The sequence below is a fragment of the Patiria miniata genome, unplaced genomic scaffold, assembly GCF_015706575.1.
Source record: "Patiria miniata isolate m_02_andy unplaced genomic scaffold, ASM1570657v1 HiC_scaffold_3, whole genome shotgun sequence".
In the NCBI taxonomy this organism is placed as follows: domain Eukaryota; kingdom Metazoa; phylum Echinodermata; class Asteroidea; order Valvatida; family Asterinidae; genus Patiria; species Patiria miniata.
The window spans coordinates 30,840,617-30,858,869 of NW_024037069.1; the positions used below are offsets into that span (position 1 = coordinate 30,840,617).

General features: G+C 41.2%; 1 protein-coding gene across 1 annotated transcript; it reads right to left on the reverse strand.

The window, feature by feature from the left end:
• Nucleotides 1-11,589: 11,589 nt before the first annotated feature.
• On the reverse strand, nt 11,590-14,364 carry LOC119736656. The gene is made up of 4 exons (XM_038210671.1): nt 14,350-14,364; nt 13,381-13,919; nt 12,723-12,863; nt 11,590-12,233 (listed from the first exon to the last, which is right to left on the reverse strand). Exons 1-4 carry the CDS (start codon nt 14,362-14,364, stop codon nt 12,173-12,175), a joined length of 756 nt encoding a protein of 251 aa, XP_038066599.1. The 3' UTR covers nt 11,590-12,172.
• Between the last annotated feature and the right edge of the window lie 3,889 nt (nt 14,365-18,253).

Genomic DNA, 18,253 nt, shown 5'->3' on the forward strand with positions numbered 1-18,253 from the left:
TGCAGCCCTACGGGTCCCATTCTTCACCAAACGAGGGCGCTATTTCATTGCCCAGTTTTCATTGGTACTCACATTTGAATCCCGTCTTGGCAAGCGTGCTTACGGAGCACTTTGACGTGGTTGTAAATGCGGTGACAACCGAAGTTATCAGAGACGCTTTGCCTGACGCAGTTTGGACATGCGCACTGGGCGTACAGCATCGTGCGGGGGTATCTGTCGGATGAAAGAAGAAACAAAATACAGATTATACGAGAACCAGTGTGATCATTCTTATTTTTCATTCTTGGAGCAACAGCCCTCTATTTCCAACAGCACTCGGTTTCAGTGGATTGTACTAATGGAGCAAATTGCGAAATTCCATGCCTTTTCTTAGTCTTGGATTTAGACGTCTCTATCTTTTGTCGTCGACAAAGGGCACAATTTGGTGATCGTCAACTTCTTGACCCTTACTCTAAGAATTGAATAAACGACACAATGAAATCGATTCCTTTTCACGCAATGAATCGAGTAAAATAAAGCACTAAATAAAGAATCAAGAATCCAATATAGTGGAGGATCGACTGAAGTTGCGAACAAATGTAAACTACGAAGGTCTTGGAACCAAGACTATGACAAACCTTCTGCATGTTTCTCTTCCAAAGCATGATAATGGTACTTACCTATCAACATCATTGTGCTCTACGTATGTCCACGGGCAGAGACCCCTAGTATTGACTTTTGTGTTGTCTACGGTAGGGATCAGTTCTTGGTGACACGTCTCCGACGTATACTCGGAGTATGTCGTCGGGGAGCTCGCGGCAACCGGCTGGCTGGAGCATCTGAAACTGACCGGTGCGGTCGAGTCGTCCAGCAGCCCTTGCAGCATCGCCGTCAACTGGGCACCGCTGAGATCTTCCGCGAGTGCAAAGGCGGCCGGTGCGTCGCGGCTCCTCCGGCTGGCGTCCCGGGGGGCAGAGCGTCTACTTTCCCGTTGTCCGTCGTCTCCCTTTCCCGCATCAAGCACCAACACGGTGTCTGTGTCTGATGAATTGTCCGAGGCGCTGGGGGTTTTTACGGCGTCTTGGAGCCGCAGAAGTAGGCCGGTGTTGTCGATGTCGACAGCATTGTCTCCCGGTTGAGGGATGACGCTGCCTCCCGTCAGTGATACGGAGAGGAGGAGGATGAAAACACACCAAGCAAGAAATGCCTGAATGAAAATAAAGGAATATTATTGTCAATAATCATTTTAACAACAGGTATTTATTCATATTCTTCAGTGGATGAATATGGCGTCAACATTTGATCTGTAGTCTCATTGTAACTACTGCTATAGTTGTTTGACGAAGACCGTTAACTGAAAACAAGTACGAGTGCGCAATAAGCTCTGGCGAAAAATGCGACGCCGATGGACCGAATGGAACACCATACTTTTGGTAAATGTTTGGGACATTTCATCCTTCTGGATACCGTCCAACAACTACACAAAATGGCGTCCACCTTGTTCGAGGAAGATGAACAGCGCACGTGCGAGGGCACAGTAAGCTCTGGCTGCGTTGCAAGAAGTCTTGCATGAAATTCTTGCAAGACGTCTTGCACGACAGTCTTGCATTAAATCGATCAAAATGATCCCTGCCAGAACTAAAAATGAAATCGATCAAAATGATCGCTGCGAGAGCTTAAAAATGCGACGCCGATGGCACATTAATGGTAAACGTTTGGTAAATTTTCGGGGGCAGACAGACAGACAGGCAGACAGACAGACAGACAAACCGACTGACCAACTGACACCAAGTGACATGTAGAAGCTCCTGCCAGAGCATGATGTTTCAATATTGCATTCAAGCACAAACATACATTAGCCGTGTCACTGAAATACCAACCAACTTCGGAAATGTGGCCTTCGTGCAATAACAGAAATATGTAGTCGCGATTATGGCCTGTGCAGCTCAGTAACTAAATAAGTAACGAAGATGTCAAAGAGCGGCTTTTACTGTTACCTCCTGTTTGAATTTGTCAATACTTTCGATTGTTCTCTCTCTGTGAAACTAATTGCAATGATCGGGTTGTTTCTATAGGCAGTGATGTACACAGTAAACAACTCATGCAGGTTCGCTGTCAACACTTCTCCATAATGATACGCTGCCTTTTTTTGGCTCAAACAAATCTAAGAGAACTTACCATTGCGTACCCCATCAGGCGCGAAGTGTTGAGTATAAAAATCTGCTGAAATCAGTGTTATTACAGTACACAGTGTTATTGGCGAAGCGATTGGTATAGACTGGTCTGGAGCTGTAGGTTTGATGCTTGAAGCCCGGAGGTGCAGATGCCGAATGTTGATTTTGGTGTGCCTGAGGAACCATTATATAATGTTTCTGCTGCTAGTAGATCCGGCACAAAACTATTGGCAGGGATGTCCATTCACACACCCACTCACTTTAAGAAATAAAAACCTTACAACAAGTCCATGTGATAAAAAAAAAACAAGGGAAAATATTAATGACAGCACCTGGTCCATAGGGGAATTCCAGACTAGTATCGTCTTGTCCGGGAATTGGTATCATCGTTGTTTAAGGCCGCGAATATTATACTTAAAAAAAAGCCTTTCCATAGGGGTTGTGAAATATACCAACAAAATATCAATTGACGGTCAATTTCGATTTTTTTGTTTTTTTTGGCTGAGGTGAATAATCAATATTTGTCTTGTACTTTTTAACATGAATGATAGTGGAGAAAAGTTTGTTTACTTACTCCACTAATTTGGTAACAAAAAAATAGGGTATTTCTCCCACAATGTTTAAGTCAATATTCATGTTATTCAAAACTTCTGTAGGCAACTTTTGTTCTTTTTCAGTTTCTACCTGGTTTTTTTAATTATTTTGTGCCGTTCGAAACATTTCAAATCATCATCAATGTTCTCACGAACCGATGCAATGGTTTCAGTTTGTTAGTAAATCTTAAATTTTGTTTCTTATTTTAAGTATTTTACTGTTTTATATTTTAAGTACGGGTGTCTTAAGAATATTTTTTTCTCCGATGAAGCTAGCCAAAAGTGTGAAAAAACTAAAATACTGACAACATATTGTTTTTTGAAGTATAGCCTTGATTTTTATAAATATAATTGTCTAGGCTATCTGCTAAAAGTGGATAATTTGTTGTGTTAGCAAAACAACTTGAATAAACTCTGATTGGTTGTTAATAAGTTTTCAAGTGTTTCAGTTTTAGCGTTCAAGTTTAGTCGACAAAAATCCCCCTAAAGATATCGATGGCATAATTGCAATAACGACCTATTCCACTCAGCTCCGATATCCATTTAACCAGCCAGACACCAGGTTTCCGGTAGTGAGCGCATTGCGTCGGGCCAGTGCAGGATTCGGATGTCAATCCGGGGAAAATCTTAACTCTATAGAAAGGAAACGTTCCAACGAGGAGTCTTATATTTTCCCTTATTTTTTTTTTTTTTTAAATCAAACGGATTTGTTAAGGTACTTATTTCTTTTAAGTGAGTGGGTGTGTGGACGTCCCTGCCAATAGTTTTGTGCCGGATCTTCGAGCAGCAGAAAAATTATATAATGGTTTCTTGGACACACCAAAATCAACATTCGGCATCTGCATCTTCGAGCTTCAAGCATCAAAACCTACAGCTCCAGACCAGTCTATACCAATCGCTTCGCCAATAACACTCTGTACTGTAATAACACCACTGACTTCAGCAGATTTTTATACTCAACACTTCACGCCCGATGGAGTCCGCAATGGTAAGTTCTCCTAGATTTGTTTGAGCAAAAAAAAGGCAGCGTATCATTATGGAGAAGCGTTGACAGCGAACCTGCATGAGTTGTTTATTGTGTACATCACTGCCTATAGAAACAACCCGATCATTGCAATTGCTTTCACAGAGAGAGAACAATCGAGAGTACCGACAAATTCAAGCAGCAGGTAACAGTGAAAGCCGCTATTGGATATCTTCGTTATACTTGTAATACTCACTGAGCTGCACAGGCCCTAATCGCGACCATACTCAGTCTTTTGTTTTTGCATGTACATTTCCGAAGTTGTTTGGCGTTTCAGTGCCACTGCTAAATTGTCTGTTAGGTGCTTGAATGCAATATTGATACATCAGAGTACAAATTGAAAATTTTTTTTTCATTTTAAGTTGTGTCTTCGTAAAACAACTACCAGTAGTTATCCAAAAATTCAGTCTACAAATCAAATGTTGACGCCATATTCATCAACTCAAGAGTAATAATGAATACCTGTTTTTAAAATAATTAATGACAGCAATAATTCCTTTCCTTTCATTCAGGCATTTCTTGCTTGGTGTGTTTTCACCGTCCTCCTCTCGGTATCATTGACGGGAGGCAGCGTCATCCCTCAACCGGGAGACAATGCTGTCGACATCGACAACACCGGCCTACTTCTGCGGCTCCTAGACGCCGTAAAACCCCCCAGCGCCTCAGACAATTCATCAGACACAGACACCGTGTTGGTGCTTGACGCGGGAAAGGGAGACGACGGACAACGGGAAAGTAGGCGCTCTGCCCCCCGGGACGCCAGCCGGAGGAGCCCCGGCTCGCCGGCCGCCTTTGCACTCGCGGAAGATCTCAGCGGTGCCCAGTTGGCGGCGATGCTGCACGGGCTGCTGGACGACTCGACCGCATCGGCCCGTTCCGTACCGGTCAGTTTAAGATGCTCCGGCCAGCCGGTTGCCGCTAGCTCCCCGTCGACATACTCCGAGTATACGTCGGAGACGTGTCACCAAGAACTGATCCCTACCGTAGACAACACACAAGTCAATACTAGGGGTCTCTGCCCGTGGACATACGTGGAGCACAATGACGTTGATAGGTAAGTACCATCATCATGCTTTGGAGGAGAAACATCAAAACTTCAGTCGATCCTCCATTGTATTTGATGATATGTGTTTCATTTCATTCGATTCATTGCATGGAAAGGAATCGATTCCATCGTGTCTTTTATTCGATTCCTAGGGTCCGACAAGAAGTGGACGACCACCAAATTGTGCCCTCTGTCGACGACAAAAATTTAGTAACGTCTTGGACCAAGACTATGTATTTCCGGCTTTGATGATTTTTTATTTGTTCTAGGATCGTCTTCATGAGATATCAGCCGGCTTGTCAACAGTGATATCACAATAATTTATTTACGGATAAGGCAACGAATTTTAGCAATTTGCTCTATTAGTACAATCTACTGAAACCTGAACGGCTGTGTTTCAACATCCGGAGTTGGAAATCGAGTGCTGTTGTTCCAAGAATAACAAATTAAAAAGACCATACTGACCTTGTGCTGAATTCGTGCGGTTCTCGTATAATCTGTTATTTTGTTGCTTCTTTTCATCCGACAGATACCCCAGCACCATGCTGTACGCCCAGTGCGCATGTTCAGACTGTGTCAGGCAAAGCGTCTCCGATGACTACGGTTGTCACCCCATTTACAACCATGTCAAAGTGCTCCGTAAGCACGCTTGCCAAGACGGGATTCAAATGTGAGTACCAATGAAAACTGGGCAATGAAATAGCGCCCTCGTTTGTTGAAGAATGGGACCTGTAGGGTTCGCTCGAACCCCCCGCCCTCACGCCCTGCAAACAGGGCGCTGGGAAGGGCAGATGAGCTTCACAGAATCTTGTGAAGAAAGTCGGGATGGCATTCTGGGTAATTTATCATGACCTATGTATAAAGCATCTGGCTGCAGCTGTAGACCGCGGTTAGCCAATACTATCCGAAAAGTTTGCCATAGAAATGCATACACACCATACCGGATGTGATTTCTTTCTCATTGCGGACCATGTGGACAAATTTTAAGCGTCGAATGCATGATAATGTGCATCACGACCCTTCGTAAATTCGAAACCGAGCCTGAGCAACTGACGGGAGTTGAAAATTTACAAAACAGACAAGTTTTACAAATTTTCCTACATTATTATGCTTTTTCAACCAAAAAAGGGTGCCGCGTTTATAAATGGGAATAAAAGAGTGATGAATGACTCCGTCTTAACGGCCGTTTCAAACCTTGTAGGGTCGTGGTCGTGATGACGCGCAGGTCACAGGTCACGCAAAATCTATCCAATCAGAGCGTTAATTCGTCAGCCCTTCCCAGCGTTCTGTGTGCAGGGCGGGGGTACGAGAGAACCTGTAGGGCTGCATGTGGGCCACTAATTTGTATACATTTTGAGGTCCGATTTTCCCCGTCCCTGTTACATCTAACATCTACGATTTCATAATTCTGATGCACTTCTTGATACAGTCCTCCTCCAAGAGTGAGTACCTACCCAACAATGTAAAATCGTTGAAGTCATTAGAATATTCTTAATGATACTTTTGGCAAATTCAAGTACTATTAATTATAACAGGTACAAAAAATATGCCAAACTTTGGACCATACATTTATAGAATGATCCGTGTGCGAACTTAACTGGATTTTGTACAAATTCCCTTCTAAAACCACCTCACAATACATCGCAGTGTTTCATCATTAGCCAAGTCTCAAAAGTGTTGCTTGAAATGGTAAATTGGCATTTTCTAACCAAGCTTGACCTATTTTCATTCGTTTTCCCCCAGATACGAATCAGTTTACGAGAGAGTACCCGTAGCCTGTGCTTGCCTCAGAGCTCTGGAGTAGTAGAACGGAGACCGCAGGACTGGTTAACATCTAGAACGCCCTCTGTTGTTAACAGCTACAATATAGCAGGCAATAATAATTGCATTACACAACTGAAGTGACCATGAGCTAGACTTTGAAGTGCTTTGACTGTGCAAATTGAATATAACTTGAATATAGCATATATTTATTTATATGTAACATAGTCAGTGAATATAACATAATCATATACTTTTGCTACTATTTATTTATTGACATGCACAATAGTTGATGTTAAGTGAAATTATATGTCCAATGCAATAACACCACGTTTCAATGCACATTTGTACAAAGATATTTAAGACATAAATAATATATTTATATAATTTATTGATCATGCCATTTATTGGTGCTATCTATGCATTCCGACTGATATTTATTCGATCATTACAAATGTCGTGTAATATTGATAAGTTTGTTTGGATATTATATGGTTTTATAGCAACGTGAGCTTGTTTACGTTCATAATTTATTTCGATTCGTTTTGATGAATTACTTTGAATAGAGATTTGAAAACCCGTACAGCTGCAGTTTGACAGTTACATTAGTAACACATATTGTGCTCAATATACTGGTTTGTAAAACTTACTTTGAATACATTGTATATATATATTTTTTGAATATTTTCTGAAAATAGAGAATTCCTCAAAAGTGCCCTAGGCACTGTAGCTCGAAAGCAGGCTGGAGAAACCTGTAGACAGGAGACAATGAGAAAAAATTAAAGGTGGGAGGAAAACCCCAGAAGAATATTCTGGGTAAAACCTACGGATTCAAATTGGGAATAAAAAACCCCAATCCACATTTGATCCGGGTAGGACCCGGGCCTTTGCGGTGGAAGGCGAGGAAAGTAACCGCTGCGCCAACCTGACTCCCTAATTTTGTGTAAGTTAGAGGTAACCTTTTAAAGGATGCACATTACAGGTGTTATGCTTTCGCCAAGATTTACTATTATTTTGGACCATATATTGCAGTCGAATGTGAGGGCGCTCTGCAAGCAACGCTCAAGTCATCCACCACGGATCACTGACAATATTACTTATATCCGGGTGCTCACAAGTATGTTTTCGTTGTTATCAAAATAGATTAGGCATTAACAAATAAGGAAAAACTGCCACAAAAGAGACAAAGATGTTACAAATATCAAAGACCAGCTTTCAGTTGTTAATCGTTTAAACTATTTATTTAATTAATATTTATTACATTATTGTTAATATTCATTTGATTAATAGATTCGCAATCTTTAAATGATTTTGGCAATAGATATACTCAGAACATCATAATATTTATTTATTTATCAGTAATTTAAGTTTATAATCAAATATTATATCGTTCAAAATATTAAATTGGTGTTTGCATTATATTACTGAAATGATAAGTGCTTGCTTGTCGCCAATTTGTGTACGTTATCTTTGACACAGAGCCGAATTATTTTACCTAAAAAGAGTTTTTTCCCTGATGTGACAATGGTGATCTCTTAGTTTCAACCATCACAATAAAATTGGAACACTGAGACATTCGAAGTCAGTTAAATTTGTGTTTCAAAGTCATCTGTTCAATTCCATCAACTCGAACTTCAAAAGACGTTTTGGTGACCTGAACTCCAAATTGGAAAGGGCAAAATGGTTTGTACAGGAAAAGAATCCTGCCTTGAACAAACCAGCCCAAATACGCTATCAGTTCCGCCAGGGAGTACTAGAGGACAATGAACCTTTTTACTAATAAATTCATAATTATGCACGCATGCGCATAAATGGGCCTGGCGGCAAGAAGCGAAAGCGGTCCATTGAAAATGTATAGGGGTCCAAATATTCGGGTCATTTTTTTCTCAATTTGTCCAGGATTTGTTGCTTTTTTTATTTGAAAAAGCCCCTAAAATCATCATAGGTACTACTTACTGAGCTAAATGGGTTATTGGCGGCACAGAATAAAAAAAAACCTTTAAAATGTTGCTTTCGTCCCGTGCGCACGAGGGCGAAGGATATCAGCAGGGCACCATTCAGCACGAATGGGAAAAAAATAGCCGTGTGCTTCGGGGAACCCACCCACCCAATTCCCCTAGACGGGCCGAATCGCGGTGCTGAATCGCGCCGGGCTTCTCCGTGGCTGAATCAGCCCGTGATTCAGCCATGTGGCGAGGTTATGCGATTGTGAAGAGGAGTAGGTGCCAAAGGACGCTTGAGCGAACGTGGGCGAACATGCCGTCATGGAACTGGCGAAGGAGAGTGATTAATTTAGAGGGATCCCAAATCTAGACGAACTGAGGCGCCATAGGCCATCTCGAGTAACAGTGTCAAATGCTTTTGTGAAGTCGACAAACAGCACAAGGATCGATGATGCTACGGCCAGCAAGCCACATTGTGATTCTGGCAAAATATCCTCAACGATTGGCTTAAGGCGTACTAACAGAAGCTTGCCTTAGGGATGGACATCCGCGGTAATATTCCACAGTCGCGTCGGTCGCCCTTCCGCTTGAAAATAGTGACAATGATCGCGTGGGGTCCGCTCATAAGTCCGACACCTCAAAGGTCCGACGCCTCATAAGTCCGACAATATCGCATCCCCTAACCAAATAAAGGCCCATAAGTCCGATGCCTCATAGGTCCGACGCCTCATAAGTCCGAAGCCTCATAAGTCTCTTGCCTCGTATGTCCGACAAATTCAACGCCTCGTTTTTCCGAGGTCGGACTTATGAGGCGTCGGACTTATAAGGCGTCGGACCTATGAGGCGGAATAAATAAATTGTATGCCTCATGAGTCCGACGCCTCAAAAGTCTGAAATGACCTATGAGGCGTCAGACTTATGATACGGCCCCGATCGCGTCACGGAACTGTTGTGGAAGCCGGTTGCAAACCCAACAGTGGGTGAAGAACTCATAAAGTGCATCCAACAGCCTCTCACTGCACTGCCGGCTCGGATCATTCCATTGGAATGCCATTAGCCCCGGCAGCTTTGCCGTTGGTACCGACGGTGATTACATCTTCATTTGGTGTAGTTCGTCCAGTTCATGTTTGAAACCCTAACCGTCGATTCCCATCCAGCCAAACTTCAGCACAAGGGTTTGGTAGAGTCCAACTTTATATGTGTACAGTTTAATACCACATTCGATTGGCAACGAGATAATCCAGTGGAGAGCAATTGCAATACGGCCTTGACATCTTCGCCCTCATCGTTCAATAATAGTTAGATTATTAAGTTTGTTCTTTGGTTTCCTGAAACGACCTTCTCAAGTGTGCGATGATGTCCTTTTCAAACTTTGTCGGTACGGCCGGCGGTAAAAAGCATTGTAGTCCTTTGGTTGTTCTTTTAACTGCCCCGTATTTCGTCCTTTGCATGTGAGACGTTCGTTTTGATCAAGTTGAATGAACTTTGTGTAGTGATCATTCTTTGTTTGATTTTGGCTTTTATGTCTGTTTGAAAAAGAAGAAGAGTTTTTCTGTTGTTTTGTCCTTTGCTCCAGTTTGTGTCTTCTTTGGTAAATCTTTTCATTGACTTTCATTTTGTCTTTTGTTTTGGTATGTTCTTTTTCTTAGATGTGTCCTTTGATTGAAAATGTTGCCCTTAATTGTTTGAGTGAGTTTGTCTTTCTTTTTGTTTTGTTTGAGTTGTTTGTAAATTGTAGTTTTGTCCTTAGTTTATTTCCGACTTTGTCTTTTCATAAATTAGTTCCTTAATTCTTGTGTTTGTTTATTGTATGCTTCTTAATGCTTCTGTTTTACATCTTATAAATTTTGGCCCTTTTGGCCGCCCATAATGTTTGTTCAAGGCACAATTGTTTTCCTGTACAAACCACTTTGTCCTTAACATTTTGAAGTAACCTACATGTCACCAAAACGAGTTTTGAAGTTCGAGTTGACCGAATAGATAGATTACTTTGGAACACAATCCTGACACCGAGTGTGTCAATGTTCTAATTTGTTTGTGCGAAGATTGGGGGAAAAAAGGAAAGATTACCATTGTCGAATAAGAGAAAAACCATTCTTTCTGTGGAATTCTTCGGCCTTGTGTCAAAGTTAACTTATTAAAATTGACAGCAATCACGCACTTATCATTTCAGTAAAATATGCAAAAAAACAAATTTAATGATTTTGAACGATATAATAATGCATTACAAACTTATACTGATAAGTAAATAAATACTATCATGTTCTGAGTATATCTACTGCCAAAAGCAGTTAAAGCTTGCGAATCTGTTGATCGAATAAATATTAAAATATAATCTAATAAATAGTAATCCAATATAATCTAATAGATATTAATGCAATAAATATTTAACGTGATTAACAACTGAAAGCTGGCCTTTTATAATTGTAACATCTTTGTCCCTTTTGTGGCAGTTTTTTCCTTTTTGGTCAATGCTTAATCTAATTTGACAACAACGAAAACATACCTGAGCACCCGGACATAATAGCGTTGCTTGTAGTGCGCCCTCGCATTCGACTGCAATACTATTATCAATAATTTTATCGGCACGATAGTTGTGTCGTGGGAGGGCGCACTACAGCGCTAACACTATCGTTTGGAAATAAGTCCGGAGGACAAAAATCTTTATACATGTACACAGATTAAGCAAGCACGGTCTGCAAATTATCTTCCTGGCAGAAAGATAGACAATCATGAAATATGGTCCAACATGCCTTAATCGCAAATCTTGGTGAAAGCATAACACCTGCAATGTGCATCCTTTAAAAAGTTACCTCTAACTTACACAATATTAGGGAATCAGGTTGGCGCAGCGGTTACTTTCCTCTGCAATGGCCCGGGTTCGATTCCTACCCGGACCACTTGTGGAATGGGTTTTTCCGTCCCACCTTGATTCCTTGGGTTTTACCCAGAAAATTCTTCTGGGTGTTTTCCTCCCACCTTAACTTTCTTCTCATTGTCTCCTCCTTACAGGTGCCTAGGGCACTTTTGAGGAATTCTTGGTTTCATAACAAGAAAAGAAAATAAATATTTTAAAAATGTATACACAGTATTCATATTGGTTATACAAACCAGTATATTGAGCACAATATGTGCTACTTATGTAACTGTCAAATGCAGCTGTACGGGTTTTCAAATTTCTACACAAAGCAATTCATCAAAACGAATCAAGATAAATTATGAACGTAAACAAGCTTACGTTGCCTATAAAACCATATAAATATCCAGGCAAGCTTATAAATATCAAACGAAATTTCACATGATCTAATAAATATCAGTTGGAATGCATCGATAGCACCAATAAATAGCGTGATCAATAAATTATATAAATATATTATATATATCTTAAATATCGTTGCACCAATATGCATTGAATCGTGGTGTTATTGCATTGGACATATTATTTCACTTAACATCAACTATTGCGCATGTGAATAAATAAATAGTACCAAAAGTATATAAATATGCTATATTAAGCGATTATGTTATATACAAGTATATATTATGCTATGTCAAGCTCATGGTTGTTTCAGTACTGTATTGCAATTATTGCCTGCTATATTGCAATTGTTACCAGCAGAGGGCGTTCTAGATGTTCACCAGTCTCCTTTCTTCTACTCTAGAGTTCTGAGGCACGCACAGGCTACGGGTACTCTCTCGTAAACTGAGTCGTATCTGGGGGGAAAACGAAGTTTGGTTATTTAATTTAATTTAATTATTTCAAGCATCCCTTTTGAGACTTGGCTAATTAGGAATCGCTGCGATGTATTGTGAGGTGGTTTTAGAAGGCAATTTGAACTAAATCCACTAGAGTTTCGTGCACGAGTCTTTCTATAAATTTGGGGTCCAAGGTATGACACGGTACCTAATATCATGAATAATGGTGCTTCAATTTGCCATAAGTTTCATTAAGAATATTGAACAATAACTTCAAACGGTTTTTTTATTTGTTTGGTAGGTACATGACTTGTAGTTGCCATTAATAATCACTCTTGTAGGAAGACTGCATTAAGGAGTGCATCAGAATTATGAAATCACAGACAGTGACGGGGAAAAAAGTGGACCCCAAATTTATGCAAAAGTGACTACATGTAGCCATCGGCTGAGGTTCTTCTTCACCAAACGAGGGCGCTACTTCATTGCCCAGTTTTCATTGGTACTCACATTTGGATCCCGTCTTGGCAAGCGTGCTTACGGAGCACTTTGACATCGTTGTAAATTGGGTGACAACCAAAGTCATCCGAGACGCTTTGCCTGACGCAGTCTGGACATGCGCACTGGGCGTACAGCATCGTGCTAGGGTATCTGTCGGATGAAAGAAGAAAAAATAACAGATTATAGGAGAAATTCAACACAGGGTCAGTAAGATCATTTTGGTGTTCCTTATTCTTGGAACAACAGCACCTGATTTCCAACTCCGGATGTTGAAACACAGCCGATCAGGTTTCAGTGGATAGAACTAATAGAGGAAATTGCGAAATTCCATGCCTTTTCCGTAAATAATATATCGCTATTGACAAGCCGGTTTATATCTCATGAAGACGATCGTAGAACATTGATCGAAACGTTACCATCTTTTGTCGTTGACAGAGAGCACAATTTGGTGGCTGTCCACTTCTTGACCCTTACTCTATAAGAATCGAGTAAAAGACACGATGGAATCGATTCCTTTCCAAGCAATGAATCGAGTGAAATAAAGCACTTAGAATCCAATACAGTGGAGGATCGACTGAAGTTTTGAGAAGAAAAAAAACACGAAGGTTTTGCAACCAAGACTATGGCAAACCTTCTGCAGGTTTCTTCTCCAAAGCATGGTACTTACCTGTCAATATCGACGTGCTCCACGTATGTCCACGGGCAGAGACCCCGAGTATTGACTTTTGAGTTGTTTACAGTAGGGATCAGTCCTTGGTGACACGTCTCCGACGTATATTCGGAGTGTGTCGTCGGGGTGCTAGCGGCAATCGGCTGCCCGGAGCATCTCAAACTGACCGGTACGGAACCGGCCGGTGCGGTCGAGTCGTCCAGCAGCCCTTGCAGAATCTCCGCCAACTGGGCTCCGCTGAGATCTTCCGCGAGTGCAAAGGCGGCCGGCGCGTCGCTCAGATTGATGTCCCCGGGGGCAGAGCTCCTACTGCCCCGTTGCCCAGCCTCGCCCTGGCCCGCGTCAAGCACCAACACGGTGTCTGTGTCGCTTGATGAATTGTCTGAGGCGCTGGGGAGTCTTACGGCGTCTAGGAGCCGCATAAGTAGGCCGGTGTTGTCGATGTCGGCAGCATTGTCTCCCAGTTGAGGGATGACGCTGCCTCCCGTCAATGATACCGAGAGGAGGACGGTGAAAACACACGAAGCAAGAAACGCCTGAATGAAAGTAAATTAAAGGAATACTTATTGTCAATAATTATTTTGAGTAACATGTATTCATTCATACTCTTCAGTGGATGAACATGGCGTCAACATTGACATGGTGAACACGATCATTTGATTTTGTAGCCTGACTTTTTGGATAACAACTGCTGTTGTGTTACGAAGACTGATGACTGTCAAAGAAAAACTTTTTCAAATTTCTACTCTGATGTATCATTTGTATTCAAACGCAAAGAGACAATTTAGCCTTGTAGATTGCTTCGGTGCTTTCGATTACTCTCTGTGAAACTAATTACAATGATCGGGTTGTTTCTATAGCCAGTGATGTATCATGTACACAGTATACAACGCATGCAGGTTCGCTATCAACGCTTCTCGTTACGCTGCTTTTTTTTTTGGCTCAAACAAATATACGAGAACTTACCATTGCGGACTCCATCGGGCGCGAAGACTCGAGTATAAAATCTGCTGAAATCAGTGTTATTACAGTACACAGTGTTATTGGCGGAGCGATTGGTATAGACTGGTCTGGAGCTGTAGGTTTGATGCTTGAAGCTCGAAGGTGCAGATGCCGAATGTTGATTTTGGTGTGTCCAAGAAGCCATTTATATAAAGTTTCTGCTTTTTGTAGATCCGCCACAAAACTAGTGGCGGGGATGTCCACACACCCACTCACTTAATAGAAATAAATAGGCCTACGTTACAATTTCATGTGATTTAAAAAAAAAATAGGGAAAATATTAATGGCAGCACGTGGTCATAATCTTATCGGGTATTGTTTTTCTGTGGAGAAGCTATTTTTAGCAGTGAGCTGTGATTGGTTTAAAGAGGTCTAGGGGAATTCCAGATTTGTATCGGTCTTGTCCGGGAATTTGGTATCAGCGTTGGTTGGAAGACCGCGAATTAAAACTCCGAAAAATAAGCCTTTCCATAGCTTGACACCGGGGTTGTAAAATATACCAACCAAATATCAATTGACGGTCAGTGTCGATTATTTTTTTTTGGCTAAGGTGAATAATCAATAAACTGCTATTTATTTGTACTTCTGTCTGGCACTTTTAAAATGAATGATAGTGGAGAAAACATAATCTGTATTTAATCCACGAATTTGGTGACAAAATTATCAGCGTTTTTTTTCCCACAATGTTTCCATCAATATTCATGTTATCAAAACTTTCGAAGGTAATCTTTGTTCCTTTCTATTTTTACCTTAATTCCATTATTCCGTGCCGTTCGAAACATGTTTTAGTAATAAAAAGAAATGTTTCGAACAGCACAAAATAATTAAATTCACGTCGCTTTGTCACGTGATACAATTCTTATATTGATTCTTCTTTCAGTTATTTCGTTTATTGTTTTTTGAATTTATTGCATTTTTTTGGGATGCTTTCTTGTATGTGCCATGGTTTTAGTTTGGTAATACTCAATTATAAAATTAAAATTTTAATTTTGTTTCTTATTTTAAGTATTTTGCTGTTTTACATTATATGTACGGGATGCCTTGAGAATATTTTTTCCAATTACTGATGAAGCCAGAAAAAAAATTTAAAAAAAACTCAAACACTACAATTTTGTAAGTAATAACCTTTTTTATTTAATTGTTTGTCTGCTTAAAGTGGATAATTTGTTGCTTTAGCAAAACAACATGAATAAACTTTGATAATTAAAAAATTTTTTTTTTCGCGTGTTTCAGTTGTAGCGTTCAAGTATATTAATATAAAGTTTAATATAAATATATCGATGACATAATCGCAAAATTGACCGATTCCACTCAGCTTCGAAATCCACCACACCAGCCAGACACCAGGTTTCCGGTAGTGAGCGCAGTAAGTGCCTGTGCAGGATTCGGATGTCACTCAGGGGAAAGTCCTTACCGTGTGGAAAGGAAACGCTCCAACTAAATATCCGCAAGCATACAATAAGCGTGTTCATTGTCTATACCTAACCAGGGGCGGGTCCAGGTCATATACCATGGGAGGGGGGGGGCGTTGAGCTGCTAGGGGAGGGGAGAGGAAGAGGGGGGGGAAGAAGCAGGCAATTGCTCTTTAATTCTTGCATGAGTTTCCTTTTATACGATCTCGGGGGGGGGGGGGGGGTCAAGTCAAACCCCATTAGCCTCACCCATGCCCACTTTCCCGCACCCAAGGGGGAGGGGGGGGGGGGGGGGAGGGGGGGGGGCTTGAGCCAAAAAAGGTTGTCAGGGTTTTTTTTAGGCCCACGATTTGACCGTGGTGATTATGTGGCCGGACTCATGCTCTGGTGTTTCAGAGCATAGAGCAAGGACCCATGTTCAGAGGCAACAGTGGCGTGGGTTCGAGCTCGCCGGGTGGCCACTAATTTGTGCCCTTGAGCAAGGCACTTAACCATTATTGCTTCGTCCTTCGGATGGGACGTAAAGCCGTAGGTCACGTGTGTTGTGTAATCCAATGCACGTAAAAGAACCCAGTAACACTTATCGCTTAGAGAAGGGGTTTGCCCCCGGGTTTCTGGTCTCCAGTATAAACTCCCACGCGGAGTATCATGATGAACCAACCAAGAACCAAGAAATGGTGCCACCAACGTCAATATAGTCCGTCCCCCCCCCCCCAAAAAAAAAATTCCCAGAACCCCAATTTTTTTCCGCGCCCAAAAAGTTGGGGAACATTTTTTTTTAATTCATAATTCCCCCCCCCAAAAAAAGAATAACAATTGTGAACCCCCCCCCCTCCCTCAGCCAAATCCTGGGTGCGCCACTGCACTGCGTAGATCCGCAACTGCAAATTGAATATACAGACTGCAAAGCTTAAAGGGAAAATACAACATTTGCAAACATCAAAAAACGAAATGATCAAATTATCACGAAATACCTTACTGAATTGTTAGGGACTGTCATTCTAAAGCATCCTTTAAAATCGTGGCTCCTGGTGTGCTGACATTTTGAAGAAAAACTGTATTTTTCCAACGCTGGTCGGCCGACCAGCGTTGGAGAAAACTGGCTTTTTTCCCAACAACTGTTCCTAATTTTTCATATTTAGTTATTCTGACTTTTCTTTGCAATTGATTACACACCTATGAAGGGGTACAAGCCTGCTAGGCTGATTCTCTGACCTTACAATTCCCCAAAGTGAATTAATTGCTCCGTTTCATCTTAAGTGGGGTCAGGGAACCAGACTCCAAGAACATGATAGGTTTTCTTGGTTTTTCCACAATCTACAAGTCCAAAACGAGAAAAAAGTCAGTTTAACAATGTTTTCTTTAACATACTAATCCTCCAAATCCATTTGTTTCTGAAAATTCCAGCAAAAGCAAATGTTGTACATTCCCTTTAATCATTATTTACAATAAATCTGAACTAAATATTTACAATGACAGAAGCCGTGGTCCAAAATGTCCATTGTCTAAGGTTACTGTTGACTCATTCTATGACGGGAATGATGTAATACATTTGTCATCGCGCGATGGTACGTCTCGCAGCAAGGAGTTCAACGCAAACTGGTGACAGTTTTTACAAAGGCGTGAGACAGAAATAGGCCTCTTTATAAATTAATGATATTGATTTCATACATTTCACTTTCGTCATGAAACTAGATCGAGATTTTTGTTCATCAATTTGAAACTTGATTCTTCGGCTTAGCCAGCTTATCGAGAATATCAGGATGTACGAGTAGTTCCCGGGTAAAACTGCCGGTGCTCAATGTCACGCGGGCAGTTGGGGGTACAGTCAACAAAATCCCGCGCTGCACGTACTGATCATGCCGCCTTTACGTAATAATACGTATAACCCAAAACTGATTTCAGCATAACTTCCCAAATTTACTTTTCCTCTCGTTTGTCTGTCAGAATTTGTTCGTGCGTCGACGAAAGCTTGCGGTTGGCGTGGACCTCAACACGATTTGAAACTTTCCAAGATGAAAAAAAAATACTTATCGAAACTTATGGTGCAGCCTAAAGGCCGGTGACATGCTAAAAACTGTCTGGTGCCGAGTAGTGTCCGCTCATTATAGCAAACTGCAATTTGAAATGCTATGCGCCTATGACGTCGTATTGTTGATGGAAGCTTATTGTAGAGTTTGTTTTGAATTGATATTTCTGTCATTTAAACTCACGTTGGCTAAAACCGTTATGTTTTTGCGTCAGGTCACCTTTTTCGAAACACGTGCACGCGAGTGTAGGCCTAGGTACGTAGCGTGATAGTAGTTAAAGCTAGGGTCCATCATTTGCAGCTGTCCAAAAAGTAACTGACGTAATAATTGTTGAAAAACATACTTGGTTGAAAGATAGTAAGGAAACTTGACTCCCTGTGAAATTATTCTTTATGGCATGCTGTCATTTTGAAGAAATCAACGAAA